Here is an 18,803-nt window from a genome sequence, read left to right as displayed (position 1 = left end):
AGTTTGTTGAACTTCACTCCTACATCTTGGAGTCCCTTCTCATTAGTTATCATCCCTTCATCTGATAGGCCATCAATTTCTTTCCACAAATCATGGCTCATGGTTATAAATTTTCCCTTCACAATAGCACACAAATAATCTCTCTCACCATTAATGAAAATAGTCTTGTAGAACACCTTCACAAGCTCAGGGTAAAATGTATCCTAAATCACCACAAGCTTCTGCAGGCCGTGGTACTCCAAAACCTTAGGGAAGACAAAGTGTTGTACCTTCAACCAAGCTAGGTTCATAAATTTAGGTTGAATCGAGTCCTTCTTTAGGTAGTTAAACTGGTAGACATCTCCATAGTGCTCCTCTGCAAACCACGGTGCAGGTTAAGGAGAGTGAGAACATTTAGTTGATTTCTCTCTCAAACTATGACCCAGTTGTTTCCTTCCTTTTCTTCTTCGAGTTTTCCTTAATGGGCTTTGATTTCTTCTCCTTCTGAGGATTGGAGGTCAAAAGGGGAAAACTTAGTGGTGACCCTCTTGATGTGTTTGACTTTTTGTGGTTAAAACATGGTGAAATTGAGGGATTAGAGAGGTGAGAGAATAGGAAATGGGGTAAGTGTTGGTCTCTTAGGTTTGCGATTGAGCTAGGAGGGAGTGAAATAAGGTTTAGGTTTAGGAGAAGGGGAACTTAAAGAATAGAGCATTCATGTTTTTTGTTTCTAACAAATGTGATTCACTCTCATAATCGATTATGATGTGGTCATAATCAATTACGACTTACCCATATTGAATCCTAAAGCCTCTAGACGTAATTTAATCGATTACAACTTCCTAGAAATCCAGAGTAGCAGCCTCATACTTGAATTAATTAATTACAAGATTACTGAAATCGATTATAATGCATGCCAATGGAAAAAATTTACAAAAAATATGCTAAAACAAAATTTAATGCTTTCTAAATGCACACAAAAACAAACAATCAAACAATTATGCACAATGAAAACATACAAATGCAAAGAAATGTGTACATGAGAATGAATGTAGGTTCCCATATTGGCTCCAATGAGATTAGACTCACTTAAAATGGCAAGCTCATTATGAAGATGGTAGAAACTATATCTAGGAAGAGGTTTGGTAAAGATATTAGCTAGTTTTGAGTCTCTATCAACAAAATTTATCACAATCACCCTTTTGAATGTGGTCCCTAATGAAGTGGTGCCTAATCTCAATATGTTTAGTCCTATAATGCAAGATAAGATTCTTAGTAAGGCTTATGAAACCTTTACTTTCAGATCCTCCTCTTCAAATACCTTCCCCCGGCCTTTAAGATGATTCACCATTTGAGTAAATCTCCTTTGGACATCTGCTTTATTTTGTCCTTGTTTCATCCTAAAAGTCTCATACTCTTGAATAAAAAGAGTTATTTGTTAATCTCCTTACTTTTGGAGTTTCTTCATGAGTGACTTGAATAAGATACCACATTTCCTTAGTCTGTACACGCCAATACCCTGAAAAATTCATTAGAATTTAAAGAAGACTGAATGATATTCATAGTCTTAAAATCATATCATCCTCTTCTAATTTCCTCTACAGTCCAAGATTCAAAAGGTTTCTATACAATTTTGTCATCAACAACATCAGTTGGAATTGAATAGCCATTTACCATAGCTTTCCAAATGCCTCTATTAATAAACTCCATAAAGATTTTAATACAAACTTTCCAAAATGGATAATTCAGACCACAAGAAAGTGGAGGTTTGCCAATAAATGCGCTTTCAACAAATGCCAATTGATTCCCAGCCATAATCAAAGTGAGTTTGATAAAATCTTATTACTTTTCAAATAGTCTATCTCAATTACTATATATAGCAACCTTAAAACATATTCCTCAAACCGTCAACAGCAACATAGTTCCATCACCATTCATCATCAGGAGTCATAAACATCATACACCACGTAAACCATTGTTGGCATCACCTATCACAAATTCCCATCATACACAATCATCATAACAAACACACACGGACTATAACACCCAGATATTTGTTTTATATATTTATTTATTATATAAGATTATTTTGCATTGTGAAAATGTTTTCTTTATAATTAAATGAATAAATAAATATTATTTATTGTTATTATTAAAAAAAATTATGTTAATAATAATAATAATAATAAGGGCTTGAGCATGTTTAAGTGAGTTTTGGGGTTGTGTTAGTGAGTTTTTCTCATTAATTAGCATAAGCTTAAGTCTCATTCTCTCCCTAAAGAAAACCTAACTTCTTTCTCCTTCTTCTCTACTCTTAGAACCTTCGTCATTGTAGAGTCTTCGAAGGGAGTTCCGTCGAAATCGTGAGTCAAAGTTGGAATAGTGCCTCTTCTCTATGTTTTCTTTTTTTCAAGGTAAGGGGAAAGTGAGACTATGATTTTTTTGTTTTTCCTTTTTATGAAATATTTAGTCATTCATATATACTTGATAAGATTTCCATCACGTAAATTTTCCTTGCTTCGATTATTATATTGTCGGGATATCTTATCATTTTTTTTTTCACAAAAGCACTTGCTATCATTCGGACACGAATATTGACTTGGAAGGGAAATTTTTTTTAATGTTTCGGCTTGTCCTGGATTACATAGTTATATAGATATTGATAAGAAAATATTGTGTTGATGTAGTTCTTTGAAATTGGCACACTGCGATTCTTTGAAACTGACACATGAATTCTATTCACATATTTCAACCGCGTTCAATTTTTTCTATATTTAAGAACCACGATGCTTCCTGCACGTATTATATATAATAGTCCATTTGTATATTATGTTTTGAAATAGGTAACTTTATACACGAGAGAAAGGGCTTACGGTGCTTTCCTATAAGCCTACAGTGGATTCTGTTATGATGGCTATTTTTTTCTAAGGTGTGATTTTCGTGCTGGGTAGGTTTTTACAGATTTGTTATGGTTTGTGCTGTGTGCTTGTAATAGTACCTGGCCTCTAAGTTTTGTTATCGTACAAAGCACCTTTTGTTGTATCCTTGCTTGGCTTTGGGATTTCATTTCTTATGGCAACTCCTAATATTTTATATTATATATTTATCTTGGCCGTTAGAAACAAAGTACAAAAAGTGGCACTATTTACTTTAAAATTAATAAGATCAGAGTTTTCAATTTGAATTAACTTTGTATAGAAATTGTTTTTTTTTCAACTTTAAGACTTTATCTTTGATTCATGATATTAACGTTAATATGTATTTAAATGTTATATTCTTTTTACTTTTGGTACTTTTATTTTTACTTTTAATACTTTCTTATATTTTTGTTGTTATATATGTGTTTATATGTGTACAGTATTGTTAGATTTTTGACAAGCGTACCAATGTTGTCATAGGTTACTGATTTATAAAAAGAGATTCTCTCCATAGGGACTTGAGTTACTCAATTCCTTCGAATAAGGGTTATTAGTTCAATAGTTATGTACAAGTCTAATCAAAATATCATGGGTTTATTTAACTGACGAAAAATAACTAAAGTAATAGAATAATAGAAATAACGGAATTTAGTGCGTCAGAAATGCATAAAATTATGAAAACAATAATAATGAATTTAATTAATTCAAGAAAAATGTAGGAATGAATTTCATCGTTCATACTCTCAGTATGCTAATAAGATTAACATATATGAATCATTTTCTAACATTACTAATGCACACATTAAGTTGTCCCGAATCGATTCCTCGTACTCGTGAATCCTAAGAATATATTTATCGAATATCGATCCCTCACATATAAAGTAAATATCTTGGCATTACGATCATAATCTCATGCTATTTGCAATCAAAATGTTATGTTCTATTCCTAGCAATGTAACGTAAAGAGTAACTTCATTCAGTGCAAATTCTAAGAGTACTTCTCAATCAAAATTAAAATCCAATTTCATAAAAGTAGTGATCAAATAGAATCAAGCATTACAAACAGAATGGAATCACCAATAATGAGTAGAAAAGATTCATACATATATAATATAAAAAGAGATACGTATGGGTACAAAGATTACATCTAATCCTTTGGAGAAACTAACCAATCATTGTGTAAAGTACAAGACTAACAAGAGAAATGACGAAGGATGCGATCCATGGTCACAACTCTACAGCGCCCGAGCTCTAATTTGTGCTTCCTTCTTCCTTCTAGTGTTTCTCACATTTTTCTCTCTCTACTTTTTGATGTGTTTTTCTTCTTTATTTGCATGACTATTTATAAAAAAGAGCCAAGAGGTGCAAACAAATTTGCCTAGGCGAGCTAAACTCACCCAAGCAAATTTCTTACTTAGCGTTGAAGGCAGCAATTCGCCTAGGCAAATTGTAGCTCGCCCAAGCGTGTTAATTACTTATGCCTAAAGAAACTTGATTAGCCCAAGTGAACTGGTTGCTAACCATGGCGAATGGATGTCTGAAATATTGGAAAATGACAATTTTGACCTTCCTTTTGACTTGGTTTCTGGAACTAACAAACAATCATCAAAACCTACAGAATCATGGATGAATTTTCCATATTTAAACAAAAAAATTAGTAAATTATACAATATATATAAAACAACTAGGTTTAAGGAAAGTTTATAAGAGAATTATTACAATGTAAAGATAAGTGCTAACATTTTAATCCCAAAAATAATTGAAATATGACACTTATCAAGTATATTGTAAATTAATAATTTTGATATTATAATGTTATTATAGTATGATTCTTAAAATTATTATTGTGTTGATGTTTGGAAATATTTTTGTTTGATTGGATGTGTATATGATGATGTGGCAAAGTGTGATATCATTGTAACACCCCAATTTTCTACATTAAGAAGTTTAGAGTAGTAATAGCTTGTGTTTGTTTTGATATGCAATATAATAACATTATCTTTATTGAAATGATTTATATAAGAGATGGGATCATCATAGGATAGTCTAGTGACCTAGATTTAGAGTGTTGAGTCTAGGAAAAAGTGGTTTAGAAGTACAAAACCCTTGGTCAAATCTTCAGTCAACAAAAGTCAACTACAATCTAAAAGTTAAAGTAAGGAAATTCCTCATTAATGACAATTTTGTAAATAAAGGATTTTTAGGTTAAAATGAGAGATTTAGGTTGATAAATGAATTGACTACTCTAGGATCAACTTAGAAGTTACAATTTAATTAATAAACTACGTAGAAGACTAAGTCATTAAGAGAAGTTAGGAGAACTAAAAAAAAGGAAAAACCTAGAGGACCCACAAGTGGGTCATCATCTCCTAAACCTAGAGCCTTCTATATATAAGAGAGAGAGAGAGAGAGAGCATAGCTTCTTCTTTTTTTCTTCCTTCTTGCTTGGTGTGAGTTGTGGGGTAAAGTGAAAGGTCTTAGGTGAGTTTTTCAACCCTTTTCTCATGCTCTTCTTCATTCTTCTCTTCTCTACTCATTAGGATCCTCACATCTCTCATTTGTTTCATTTTCATGACAATAATCCTAGGAGATACTCAAAGAATCAACTCACCCCATACTCATTTCTTTTCTTCTTTGTGTCAACCAAGAGGTAAGCAAGGAGTACTTGATCACTTAGAACCCATGCTTTGTATGAGAAGTTAAACTTCATTTATGATGTGCTTTTGTTTGTAATTCGAATTTTGTGTTGTGACCCTGTGATTTATACATGCTATATTTGTGAATTTTGGGTTCTAAAATGAGTTTCTTGACCCCAAAAATCTAGGAAAGCATACATGATATATCTTATTTGCAGTTGTATAGCATTTGGAAATGAAATTTTAAGTTAGGGCAAGTTATGTATGCATATTCCTCTGTTTTAAAAAATTTTGAAGTTTTCAATGAAATCTATGATTATGGACCTCAAAATTGAACTTACTATCTCTAGAAACCTAGGGTTAGACATAAAATACATCCTATTTGAGTTAGAATGGCTCTTGGAATCAAAATTTCAAGTTTTACTCTTTTTTGGTAAAATCTACTATGTTTTGCACGAACTGCATAGGCTCTGTTTCTATAGATTTTGACCATGAAAGTGAATTCCTCATATTTGAAAATATAGGATTTGATATAAAGTTTACATAAAATGTATTTCTACAACTCTTGGAAATTAAAAAAACAAGTTTTGTGAAATTTTATTACTAGGTACAGGGCAGTTCAGTTTCAGGACCAAATGGGGAGTGGCTTTAGGAAATTTTGAGTTCAAAATTGAGTTCCTTGCATTTGAAAATATTGAGATGCATACATTTTTTTTGTTCTAAATGGATTTCTACATCAACAAAAAACTTGGTTTTAAAGTTAGACAAAGTGGGGATCATTGCTCCCCCAACTTTGAGCTCTCAGCCATATATGTGATCTCTTGCATTGTTCAAGTTCTAGTATTGTGAAAATCTCTTGGGTTTAGAATTTTGTGTTTTCAGTTATTCACTTGATAATAAATAAATAAATTGTGTGTGTGTATTGGGGTAATTGGAGTTTTCTTTGGGAGGGAACATAGCATGACTATGGACCGTTCTTAGAGCTACTCTCTGAAATGCGACTATTGAGCCTTGATTCTCTTAGTTTGGGTGAATTGATCCTTTCATTAGAATTGTTATATTCTCTATTTTGACATGCATATCCTTGAATGGATTCTAAATTTTCTGAAAAGATGAGACAATGATAGGTTTTCTTGAGACCTGTGAATTGTTTTGATAAATTTTTCCACTAGTTGATCACTTTGAGTCAAAATGATTATTTCTTTCTAGTTCTTGAACTATATTATGTGAATTTTTGATGTGCGGAAAATGGGGGAACTAATGTACGTTGTAAGTTGTCCCAGTGAATAAATCCTATGTCCTTCTCTCTAGTGAAATCAAAGAAAAAAAAGTGGTTATGTAAAAAAAAAAATTACCCCGACGACAATAAAAAGAAGAAGGAAAATTTGATCACAAGTTTAAATGAAAAGAAAGATGCAAAAAATGAATGTTAAAGTTCCCCTTATTTATCAGTGTATTCATATGATGAAGTGAAGCCCGTTGTTAACCTATTTCTTTCGGTAACTATCTTACATTACATGTCTGCCCCGATTACATCCTAATATGTCTCACTTATTCTGAACTTTTGTGATTTATCTGAGTTGAGTTGATTTATTTACAAAGTTTTGAACTTATTAATTGAATTGTGATTTTGAGTGTAATTTTCTACCTGTGTAACACTGAGAGATGGTGAGAAAAGTGAACTCAAAGCTATTTTAAGACTATTTGCATGTTAATTATAAGCCTAATGGATTCTTGACTAAATTTTTTATGTCCCATTGTGTGAGTATTTACTTTTTGAGTAAATGGGGATTTTTGATACGTGAGTTTTGACTTGGGAGAATTTGTTTAGATTAGAGAACTAGAACAATTTCTTGAGGACAAGTAATGCTCAAGTGTGAGGAGGTTGATAAACCACTTCTAGGGTGATATTTTGTGAGTTTTTGTACCATTTGCATGCATTTTCTTGGAAAAACTCATGTTTGGATTCTAGTTTTGTCTCGCAAAAATATATATAACTTTTAAATTAAGTGAAAAAAGTGGAAATTTGCACTTTTACCTGAAGATTTGAAGTCTCTGTCACTTGACCACAGTCATAGTGCATGCAACACGACCATGGTGAGCATAACAACCATGGTAAAATGACAATGCCCATCTACAAATAATGTCAGCATTCCAGCAATGATCGTAGTAAACTCACTATGATTGTAGTCACATCATGACAATCTTAGTCAATTGATCATGCTACAAAGCTTTAGCGTCAACAGTTTTTTACTATGGCCATGGTTGATTTTAGCACGGCCATAGTGCGCTTCTGGCGAGTTTGTTATCTTAGGAAGCTATAACTAAGGGCTTTAAAATTTGTAAAAATACTTTTTTATCATATTTTCGAATTAAAAAGCACTTTAGAGGGTTTTGAGAGCTGCAAGGTGAAGGCAGCACCCTAAGGATGGATCACGATCATCATTCTTCCCTTGTGGTATGTCTAAGCTAATTTCTTATAGGCTTTATATTTTTGCTTTGACCATAAATAGCTAGTCACCTTAGTCTAAGGGATATGATGTAACTTTCTAATTGTAATCCTTTATTTTTTTAATGAAATTCCTTAGTATTTTTATATTAATTAATTATCTACCTTTTTATTATTGTTTAATTGGAAATTGATCAATCATATGCTTAATCAAATGTATTGTGGTGATCATTTGTTTATGTTTGGTAGACCTAGGTAGAGAATAATGCATGATCAAACTCTTTGGAAAATCTCAGATAAATTAGTTAATCTTTAATTGATCATCCCTGGAATTGATTATATCTTTTGACTTGACTTAAATTGGTATATCTAGGATCATTGGAGTATAGATTTAAAGCAAACAACATCCTTTGACCTTGATCATAAGCTTTGGTTGACATTGGAAATCGGTAGTTAATTGTAGAAAGAACTTCATTAGAATTGAGATTAGGGAAAAAATAGTACTAGTGAATCATAATCCGTTGTCATTTTACTATCACTTAAATATCTCTTTTGCAATTATTTATTTGTTTTCTTTTAAAAACCAAAATGCACAAAAATACTTAAATCTTCTTTTTAATCATCTCAAATGTTTCGTTTAATATTTTTGGTTTTTGGGGTTTGACAATCAGACTTTTAGTCCAATGTTACCACTCGGTAAGACACACTTATCATTGTGTTAGAACTATTTTTATGCATCACCAAACCATCTCAAAATTGTTTACTTTTTTACTTTTGTTTCAAATTCTCTCTTGTTCATGTTTTCCCTTTTCAGAGAAGCAGCAAAAACAGTTTCATTTTAGCAGCTTCAATATCCCTTTTTTTTTTATTTCTAGACTTTGTTGTTTAAAGAAAAGTTAACAAGTGTTTTTTTTTATTCTCTCTTGTTCATGTTTTTTTTTCATCTTAGCACAATTAATATTACAACTTAATTAGAGGCTCCCCGAAAGTTATCACATAAAATGAGACAAAATGTTTTAATTATATTTTCTTAATTAAGTCAAATTTAATTTTCTATTTGATTAATTTTAATCCCTTTTAAAGTTATTATATTAGAAAATTGTGGTGTTACAATCTCATTGTCTCCACATGTCAACAAACATCTATAGAAACAAAAAAAAAGGTTCCATATTCTAGGTACACCTTATTTCATATAGAAAATTATTATAATTTGAAAGATGGAAGAATGAAAAATAGTACGCATTGAAGTTATCATTTATAATTTAAAAATAAGGTATTTATATTTATAACATAAGAATCCAAAAGATGAGACTTATTTACATTATATGGAAAATATGTATTTGTAATTTTTTTTTAAAAATGAGTTATTGTATAAAATTTCTAATTTAAATAGTTTATTTCAATATGCTGAAGTTTACTAAAATTGATCGTTACGCATTCTAAATGTTGATCTTTTATCATTTTCTGTAAAGAAAGGGATAAAATAATATATATATATATATATATATATATATGAATTATTTTTAATATATTTCAATTAATATAAATCTCATAACCTTTTTTTTATTTTTTTGATAGTCAATAATTAAAAGGAATATTTTTTTCAATTTTTGTAAAAGATAATTTTTGGGTATCTTTTATCCTCAATTTGTATAATGCTTTCTAAACATGATATTTTTCCAAATCAAATTAAATCATCTATAGTGAAATTAAATAGAATTTTTATAAATAATTAAATTTTTGGCAAATATAATAATAGGTTATTAACGAGTGATGCAAAATTATTTGTTAAAAGTGGGAAAAAATATCAACCAGACAACTAAAAAAGGAAAGATATAATTAGATAATAGTTGTTAATAATGTTTATGGTCTTCAAGCCTTGCTACTCTAATATAAATATAATCCAATCATACTCCAGAATCAATTCATTCATGAGAAGTGCAAAAACAGTGTAACAAAAAGAAAAAGAAAAACAATATGAAGTTCACTATAATCACAATATTTTTCTCTTTATTTCTACTTGACTTTGGTTTTGCACAACAGGGGGATCTTGACATATCAAGATTTGGAGGAAAACCAAATACAAATATAGGCCAGGTATCAACGTGTAACATTGAAAAAAAAATTCATTTCAACATTTGATAAAAAAAAAAATAGGGGTAGTCTCAAAGGTAGGATCTTTTTAACTATTATCACTTCTTTTTAATTGATTTGTGATTTGCATATTCTAAAGGCTTTCTTAAGTGCCTGGACTCAAGCATGTGCATCACCAACTGCTGTCAAAATTGTGATTCCAGCTGGCACATACCAAATGGGTGCAGTTGATGTCAAAGGTCCTTGCAAGGCTCCTATTGAGGTTCAAGTTGATGGAACAATTCAAGCACCTGCAAACCCAACTGACCTTAAGGCGGCTCATCAATGGTTTGTTGTTCAATATGTTAACTCTTTCACCCTGTCGGGTAAAGGTGTTTTTGATGGTCAAGGGGCAACTGCTTGGAAACAAAATGATTGTACAACAAACAAGGACTGCAAGATGCTTTGCATGGTAAATAAGTATTAATATTGAAATTAAAAATATCTTGTGCCTTCTAACACAAATTTAACTCCCTTTTATGCTTTATTTCTCAAATGTCAACAGAATTTTGGTTTTAATTTCCTCAATAATTCAATTGTCCGTGACATTACTTCCAAGGATAGCAAAAACTTTCATGTGAATGTTTTGGGGTGCAACAATTTCACATTTGATGGGTTTAAAGTTAGTGCACCAAAAGATAGCCCCAACACCGACGGAATCCACATTGGAAGATCCACAGATGTGAAGATTCTTAACACAAACATTGCTACCGGAGATGACTGTGTCTCATTGGGTGATGGTTGCAAAAATATAACTGTCCAAAATGTGAATTGTGGACCTGGTCATGGCATTAGTGTTGGAAGCCTTGGGAAGTATGATTCTGAAGAGCCTGTTGCAGGTTTTCTAGTTAAGAACTGCACTTTGAATGGAACAGATAACGGTGTGAGAATTAAGACTTGGCCTAACACGCCAGGAGCAATTACAATTACTGATATGCATTTTGAAGATCTTACCATGAATAATGTTACGAACCCTATCATCATTGACCAAGAGTATTGTCCTTGGAACCAATGCTCCAAGCAGGTATTTAATTCGTTATCCATTAATGTATAGGATGATGATATTATTTTAGTGACTATAGTTCATACACTAAATTGATTTAAAAGACTGATTTTTATTCCATTTTTTGTTCTTATGATGGCATAGAATCCGTCAAAAATCAAGATAAGCAAGGTTTCCTTCAAGAACATTAAGGGCACTTCAGGAAGTCAAGAAGGGGTGGTTCTTGTTTGTAGTAGTGGTGTACCATGTGAGGGTGTAGAGATGGCTGATATTGATCTCACATTCAATGGAGCTGCAGCAACAGCTAAATGTGCTAATGTCAAGCCCACAATAACAGGAAAAGCTCCTACTTGTGCAGCCTAGAATGAGCAACAACAATAATGCCCATTTTTTTTTAACAATTTTCTTTTACTATTTTTCCTATGTAGAGAAGCAAGCCATCCCCATTAAAAGAGGAGGTGTCTAGTAATTGTATTCTCTTGTGAATAAATACTTCAATGTGGCTATGGTAAAATAATGATCATATATGTAATGTTTCTTCAATACCAAAAGAAGTCTTCTTTATTCATCTTATTAATTAGCTTGTAATATGTTCCAAATTCATACCCAAGTTTAAAGTTTAGAAAGTGTCAAGGAATCATACCCAAGTTTAACAGTTATTACTATATGTTACACTATAGTAATAACTGTTAATATACAGTAAAAGACTCAATGGACCTTTTCCATTGGTGAATTGATTCAACTAATACATTGAAATGGTTACAAAACTAAATTTATTCAAAGTTACCTCAAATTAGATCAAACAAGTGTACAATATTTTTTAAAATCTATCAGTGTCTAACCTATGAAGAGGATGAGATTAATAATTCTTTCTTGAGGTAAGAATTTTCTTAGGGGTCAAAATATGTTTGAATATGATGATATTAGTATGTCAAATTTATAAGTTAGAAAATTTACTCAAGACTATTTGATGTAATATGAAGCTTTAGCTTAGTAGAATTTACTATTTAAGAGCTTTAAATTTAGGTGAGAAATTTATAAGAATATTTTTATCTATTTAATTGTATTTTGTTTATGTGGGTAATAGATTAGACGAGTGCTATAAAATATTAGGAGGTTTAAGGTGTAATACCATACAGGATATAACCTATTTCCTTCTTATATTACTAAATTATAAAAACTTAGTATAAAATAATATCAGAGTTTAATATGAAAAAATAGAGTTAAAGATACATTACATAAATAAATCCTTGATCTTGTGCATATCGCTTCGACATCATTTTCAATCACATACAATCCCATCGTAGAAGGTTTTCCTTTCCTCCATTCTCACAATAAAAAATAAATGATGAACACAAACATCACAAACACATGTGCATTCAATCACACCCATAACGAACCCATTTCAGTTCTTCTAATTTGAAAATGCACCACCTTTTGGTCTCAAAGAGGTTTAAATAGCATTTTTCACCGCTATTAAGATGTCAGCGTGTAAAGCGTCTTTATTTTTTAAAAAAAAGCAAAGAAAACTATGTTGTAAGACAATTATATTATGACTTCTAAACAATTGTAATTTTTTTTGTAAAAAAAATCACATCCTAAATTATTTTATTATTATTATGTTATTATTTATATTTTTAATTATATATGAAATACTTACAATATTATTAATATTAATAATTAAATATTAGTAATAATGGAATGTTAATATTAAAATGGCAAATGAATTAATTTTGGTCACTAAAATAGTACGTACATTCTGAAAGCCTTCTTGAGATGGAAATCCATTTCGGTAGCTACTTTGAAATTTATTTCGGGTAAAATAACACCTAAAATTGATCTGATCACTAAGAAATAGAAATGTGTTGTTAACTAGAGAAAAAATTAGTGTTATTTCTGATATCATTGACACTATTAGGGACTAAAATATAGTCGATCACTGAGTTATTGAAAATTAGGGCTCAAAATCAATCGTTAGAATTTCCTTAAACAATTTTCAATATTTAAATCACACTGTGACCGCGTTAGCGACAAGAAGTATTGTCACTAAAAAATTTGGTTGTTGTTTTGCGCAACTGGCAAATCTTTCTATCAAGGTTAGATCGCCTCAGTCTGTGACCAATAATTTTCAATCGCTAATCCATGATTTTCTGATAGTGAAGCTCGCAAGTGGTTAGCGAAATTGTCTTCATCCATTTATCCTGTTGCTCCTCATTTTGATTACCGATGCCAAAATCGTTTCGGGCCACTCCAATTTGATTTACATATACAAAGATCTCGCTTATGTGTTTGTCAGTGGTATTTTCTTTGGTCTCGCCGGGGTGACCTCTTTGCCGTTTTTCTCAGTAAAATCCTTTTCGCTTCCATTTCAATTGATTAAATCATTTTTTATATTATTTATTGGGTTGTGTATTTTAGGTTTATCGGTGATACAGACCAAGGATCCAAAGTGGTTCTTCTTCTATCCATAGGATCGAAAGTATCCAAACAGGCATCGATTGAATAAGATATAAATAATGGGTATTGGAAGACAACTATGAAGGAATGGAAAATCAACTATGGGACGAATTAGATTGGAATGAAGAAGACTTTGGTGTTCTGCGGTGGTGGTGCACCCAAAGGGAACATGACCATTCGGGTTATGCATGAGTATGACCTTACTTTGAAGGAGCTTGGTGGTACCAATCCTGGGCAGGTTTATAGGGACACTCTATGTTGATAATTAAAAAAACATAGTGATACTCTGCTACAATTTACAATTAGTTAAGGAATTATATATATAAAGTGGTGATGATTTCTTTATTAGTGTTAGTGATTTTAAATTGGGGTTGAAGGGCTCTATTGTAGGTTTCGAATTCTACAAAGGATTCTTAATTGTCATGATGTTTCTCGGACCGTTAAAGGATATTTCTCTTTAACTTAGGTAAGTTTGTCCATTTTTAACTTTTCACTTTCTCTAATTTCTAATTTGTTTTTTGGGTTTATTATGGTTTATGAAAGGATGAAAGGTTGAGTGAATTTCATCAGCCTAGCGTATGGAAATCTATAATTTATTTCTTTTATTTTACAAGGGGAGAGGTTATTTAAAATCCAACATTAAGATTGTTTAAACTAGTCGCAACAACTCCCATGCTACAATATTTCTCAGTTTGTGGGAGAAGAACATGGAAGGTTTGGACTAAACTCTTTTCTTCAGTCATCTCAGTTTGTTGGAGAGGAAAAAGGAAGCTTTGGACTTTTCTTCATTCATCTTAGTCATTCGGATCGGTGAAGGGAAGCTTTGAATTTTTCTTCATTTATCTCAATCTGTAGGAGAGCAAAAGCAAAGCTTTGGTTTAAATTCTTTTCTTCATTCAACTTCATTCATTTGTGGGTATCATATTTTTGAGTCCTTACATTTTTGTAACAGCTTAACCAAATGTATCATCATTGTCTCTTTTTTACTTGCAGGAAGCTTTGGATTAGACTCTTTTTTATCGTTCATCTCAATCCATCAGATAGAAAAAGGAAAACTTTGGATTAAACTCTTTCCTTCAGTCAAATTAAATGCATTCATTTGTGTGTATCCTATTGCCTATCATCATCATCATTTTTTTTTAACTTGCCGATTTTTTTAGAAACATCTGACAGCTTTTTATTTCAATCGATTGTATTGAATTGGATTTCTCTCTCAAATAAAAGATTAGGAAATATTTTATTTTCAGTTAACATTGTAAGTTAGATAGAATATCATGGTGAAAGTTGAATTTATTGCTAAAGAAAGAGGGCTTAAAAAATTTTGGTTCAACTCATTTTTACATTGTTGTATGTTTAATTTTAAGTGATAATTAAACAGTGCTTAATATATACTTTGTTTTTCCAGCTCACTCTTACACAAGGATTTGTTGTTGCATGTCCCTCCTTTATCCTTTGGTTTTTTTATCAACTTTGTATGGTATATCAAAATTGTCCAGGGTGTTGTAGATTTCATAGGTAATTAAGGGGTATAAATGATAGGTAGATTTTTGGAATTAGAAATTGGGTAATGGCATGTTAAAAGCTAGACTTCCAAGCCATCCAAAATTGTTATTTATTTTTTCACTTTTGTTTTAGATTCTCTCTTATTTTCACGTTTTCTCATTTCAGGGAAGCACCAAAAAAACGCTTTCATCTTTGCAACTTCAAAACCTCTCCGGTGCTTTTTCTTGCATACAGAGAGTTATCCTATTTTTTCTAGACATTTTTGTTTAAAGGTAAGTTAACAAGTGTTTTTTATTGGGTCCAGGGGAGTGCACAATTAATATTACAACTTAATTGGAAGCTCACCGAGTATCACATAAAATGATACAAAAAAATTTAATTAAATTTTCTTGATTAAATAAATTTAATTTTCTCTTTGATTAATTTTAATCACTTTTAAAATTATTAGATGAGAAAATTGTGGTGTTACAATCACTTTATCTCAACCTATCAACAAACATCTATAGACATAAAAAAAAGGTTCCGTATTCTAGATGCACCTTATTTCATATAGAAAATCATTAAAATTAGAAAGATGGAAGAATAAAAAATAGTGCACGCATAGAAGCTATCACGCATAGAAGTTATCATTTATAATTTAAAACATTAGATATTTATATTTACAACATAGGAATCCATAAGGTGAGACTTATTTATGTTATATGAAAAATATGTATTTGTAACGAGGTTTGGTGGCTATTTTGAAATTTATTTCGAAAAAATAGCGACCAAAACTAATTTGGTTGCTAAGCAATAGAAATGTGTTCCTAATCAACAAACAAGAAAAAAATTAGCATTATTTCTAACATCTTTAACACTATTAGGGATTGAAATGCACTTGGTCAATGAGTTATTGAAAATTAGGTCTCAAAATCAGTCTCTAGAATTTCCATAAAATAATTTTCAAAATTTAAACCACATTGTGATTGTATTAGCAATAGGTATTACCACTAAAAAATATGGTCGCAAAAAAGGTTGTTGTTTTATGCAAATGACGAATATTGTTATCAATGAGCAAATCGTCGCAGTTTGTAGCCAATAAGTTTCGATCGTTAATCCATGATTTTCTAGTAGTGAAGCTCACAGGTGGTTAACAAAATCATCTTCATCTTGTGAGCCTTTTTGTTGCTCCTCTTTTTGGTTATGGAAGCCAACACTTTGGCCACTCCAAGTTGATTTACATCAAGTACAATGATTTTGCTCATGTGTTTGTCAATGGCATCTTCTTTGATCTCACCGAGGGTGAGCTCTTTGTCATTTTCACTCAACCCTTTTTGTCTTCCATTTTAATTGTTTAAATCTTTTTTAAATTTTTTTATATTTTTTATTGGGTTATGTATTTTTAGTTTTATTCACTATTAGAAAATACACTTTCAACATCGGTTATTTAGAACATTCTACATCGGTTTTAAAATCGATGTTGAAAGTGACGATGTTGAATGTATGAATGTTAACATCGGTTTTGGAGAACCGATGTTAACATACATATGACAACATCGGTTCTCTAAATAACCGATATTAAACACAATGAACAACAGCAAAAAAAGTGTACCCATGATGAACGTTGACATCGGTTTTCCAATAAAACCGATGTTAATATGTTAGTTTAACATCGGTTTTCAAGAAAAACCGATGTTAATATATGCCCTTAACATCGGTTTTTCTAGGAAACCGATGTCAACGTTGATGATGCATACACTTATTTGGTGTAGTTCTTTGTGTATAACATCGATTAATTATAAATAACCGATGTTAATATTCAAATATTCACATCGGTTATTTATAATTAACCGATGTTAATGTACACTAGTTGATATCGGTTATCTACAGATAACTGATGTTAAAATACAAACGCTGACATCGGTTATTCCCCAAAAACCGATGTTAATATACAAACGTTAACATCGGTTTTGTATTATAACCGATGTTGGTAATGATATTAACATCGGTTTTTGTTAATAACCGATGTTGTTTTCAAATATTTTTTTTATATATACTTTCTGTTTTTACAGTAAACCCAAAATTGTACTTGTCAAATGCAATTTTAGGAGGCCCAATTCACAGCAAAGAAACATTTTATTCTGCTTTCAAGCAGTTTTAATGATAATAAACATCAAATAGCAGATTTATATATTATAAAGAACAATCAACAAATGAATTCAATGTTCATGTTACATAGAAAATGTCAAAAATGTTAAAAAATGTCCCTAAATCCTAGGCCTGATCTCTAACTCGGAGATAAAACTGTACCCACTGGATCCGCAATGCTTTTAATCTCTCAGGCTCCAATGGTCTAGGGTCGTTAAAATACTGCATGATTAAATAAATCATATTAAGTTAATAATGTAATACAAGTTATAAATAAATCGATTTTGTTTGAAATAAACTTACCGCTTCCCAATTATTTCTAAAACTTCCTAAAATGATGGTGGACATCCAGTGCATGACATAGTAGCCGCACTCAGTAGTTCCTTTTTGTCTATTACACTAAATACATAATGAAATTTAGATATTAATTAAACAACTAGTTTACAGACACATAAAGAAATATATATAAGTGGAAGTTTTATGTAAATGACGTACCTTGACGACAATCCACCTAGCAGGAGCCTTTGATTTAGGCTGTGGAGCATCATCAAGACCCTTGATAGCACTATTCCATATGAGTAACAATTAAAAACTGGTGTTGTACGTTGAGGTATTACAATGCAAATGTATTGAAAAGAACACTAACCTATTAATAATCCCCTTAAGGTAGTTGTCTGGCCTGTTATGCAATGAACAAAACCAGACAACTAAGTGTTCCTTGGGCAGGATGACCACCATTTGCCAATGTCCGCTGCAGTGGAACCTAAAATGGGTTATTTTGTGACTTACCCATTTAGGTAGGCTCCAAGATACACATCGCGTTGTGAACTCTGCATCCAACTCTTTATGTAACTTTCAGATTCAAACTGCGATTGCCCAGACCTCTGAATGGACTGAGGCTCGAGGAATCCATAGATATCAGAATTCCCCGCTCGCATACATGTTTCAGTGAGATGCCTGTTTATGTTAAGTCAAAGTTAAATATTTATGAATTGAAAGCCATAACTTAGGTAAATAAAAGCCTTTTATATAAAGACTTACAGAATCCACAACTGTAACACTGATATGCTGAGACATTGACCACCGTGTGCGATTTCGGATAGGTCTTCGTGCTTTATGTACAGAGGGAAATCTGGATTAACTACCCCGAACACGGTGGCATCCCATCTAACCTGATAAGGCCTCAAGAAAAACTTTGGGATGGTCAATGTCATCAGATAAAGCGGATCATCAACCTCCGGATCGGGCTTCGGAGGTGGTTTTGGCGGAGACACAGCTACCTGTTCATGAAACAAAGTTAAATAGCCAAATTTGAGGCATGCTTAATGAATTAATTTAAAAAGAAGAAACATATAGTAAGAACAATAAGTACCTGGTTTGATAAAGACTTGATCAGATGTGTCGGCCAAGCAAGGAAGGTGTGAAGTGCCTGCCCCACTAAGGAAACCTCAGCAGTGGGTACAGGAACTGCAACATCTGCATCTTTAACCTCGTCCACACTCACCTTTACTTGGCCAGACAACAAAGGAGTGTTATGAACAAGAGTGGATCCCTCATAAACTCTCCCCACGGCAACCAGGCGGACAGGATCTGCTTCT

At 31.7% G+C, this 18,803-nt stretch overlaps 1 protein-coding gene and 1 long non-coding RNA gene across 3 annotated transcripts; both read left to right on the top strand.

Moving 5' to 3' along the window:
- Positions 1–9,921: 9,921 nt before the first annotated feature.
- On the top strand, positions 9,922–11,682 carry LOC114409638 (polygalacturonase-like). The gene is made up of 4 exons (XM_028373154.1): positions 9,922–10,079; positions 10,216–10,527; positions 10,621–11,139; positions 11,263–11,682. The coding sequence occupies exons 1-4, from the start codon at positions 9,960–9,962 to the stop codon at positions 11,479–11,481; spliced, it is 1,170 nt and encodes a 389-aa protein (XP_028228955.1). The 5' UTR covers positions 9,922–9,959; the 3' UTR covers positions 11,482–11,682.
- A 1,466-nt stretch (positions 11,683–13,148) lies between these two features.
- Positions 13,149–14,839, top strand: LOC114408168. 2 transcript variants are annotated; one of them, XR_003665837.1, is made up of 4 exons: positions 13,151–13,463; positions 13,537–14,041; positions 14,315–14,487; positions 14,569–14,835. It is a non-coding gene; the product is annotated as an uncharacterized LOC114408168 (long non-coding RNA). The 2 variants fall into 2 exon arrangements; XR_003665836.1 differs by having other exon boundaries at positions 13,149–13,463; positions 13,537–14,487; positions 14,569–14,839.
- Positions 14,840–18,803: the final 3,964 nt, after the last annotated feature.

The sequence above is a fragment of the Glycine soja genome, chromosome 4 (genome assembly GCF_004193775.1).
Source record: "Glycine soja cultivar W05 chromosome 4, ASM419377v2, whole genome shotgun sequence".
Classification (NCBI taxonomy): Eukaryota; Viridiplantae; Streptophyta; class Magnoliopsida; order Fabales; family Fabaceae; genus Glycine; species Glycine soja.
Note: the sequence above shows the minus strand (reverse complement) of the source record. Positions and strands in the feature narration are given on the sequence as shown.

Coding starts and splice junctions, on each gene's coding strand:
- LOC114409638 (XM_028373154.1), top strand. CDS start 9,960: ATGAAGTTCACTATAATCACAATATTTTTCTCTTTATTTCTACTTGAC. Junction 10,080..10,215: donor CAAATACAAATATAGGCCAG/GTATCAACGTGT, acceptor CATATTCTAAAG/GCTTTCTTAAGTGCCTGGAC. Junction 11,140..11,262: donor GGAACCAATGCTCCAAGCAG/GTATTTAATTCG, acceptor ATGATGGCATAG/AATCCGTCAAAAATCAAGAT.